The 473-nt window shown below is 46.5% G+C and overlaps 1 protein-coding gene across 1 annotated transcript; it reads right to left on the bottom strand.

The window, feature by feature from the left end:
• Positions 1-6: 6 nt before the first annotated feature.
• Positions 7-470, bottom strand: LOC111863487 (putative uncharacterized protein DDB_G0290521; the record flags this gene model as incomplete). The annotated part of the gene is made up of 2 exons (XM_023849834.1): positions 7-110; positions 387-470. Coding segments are annotated over 2 exons (188 nt in total), but the record flags the coding sequence as incomplete, so codon positions are not given.
• Positions 471-473: the final 3 nt, after the last annotated feature.

Here is a 473-nt window from a genome sequence, read left to right as displayed (position 1 = left end):
GATGGCGATGTCGATGGCGATATCGATGGAGATGGCGATGGCGAAGGCGATCTCGATGGCGATTGCGATGGCGATGGCAATGGCGATGGGGATGGCGATGGCGATGACGATGACGATGATGATGGTGATGTTGATGGTGATGGAGATGGTGATGATGATGCTGATGGTGATATTGATGGTGATGGAGATGGTGATGATGATGCTGATGGTGATATTGATGGTGATGGAGATGGTGATGATGATGCTGATGGTGATATTGATGGTGATGGAGATGGTGATGATGATGCTGATGGTGATATTGATGGTGATGGAGATGGTGATGATGATGCTGATGGTGATATTGATGGTGATGGAGATGGTGATGATGATGCTGATGGTGATGTTGATGTTGATGGTGATGGTGATTGTGATGGTAATGGTGACGGAGATGATGATGTTGACTGTGATGGTGATGTTGAAGATGATGATGATGA

The sequence above is a fragment of the Cryptotermes secundus genome, unplaced genomic scaffold (assembly GCF_002891405.2).
Source record: "Cryptotermes secundus unplaced genomic scaffold, Csec_1.0 scaffold6330, whole genome shotgun sequence".
Lineage (NCBI taxonomy): Eukaryota > Metazoa > Arthropoda > Insecta > Blattodea > Kalotermitidae > Cryptotermes > Cryptotermes secundus.
The sequence above is the reverse complement of the archived record's forward strand: the minus strand, read 5'-3'. Positions and strand labels throughout refer to the sequence as shown.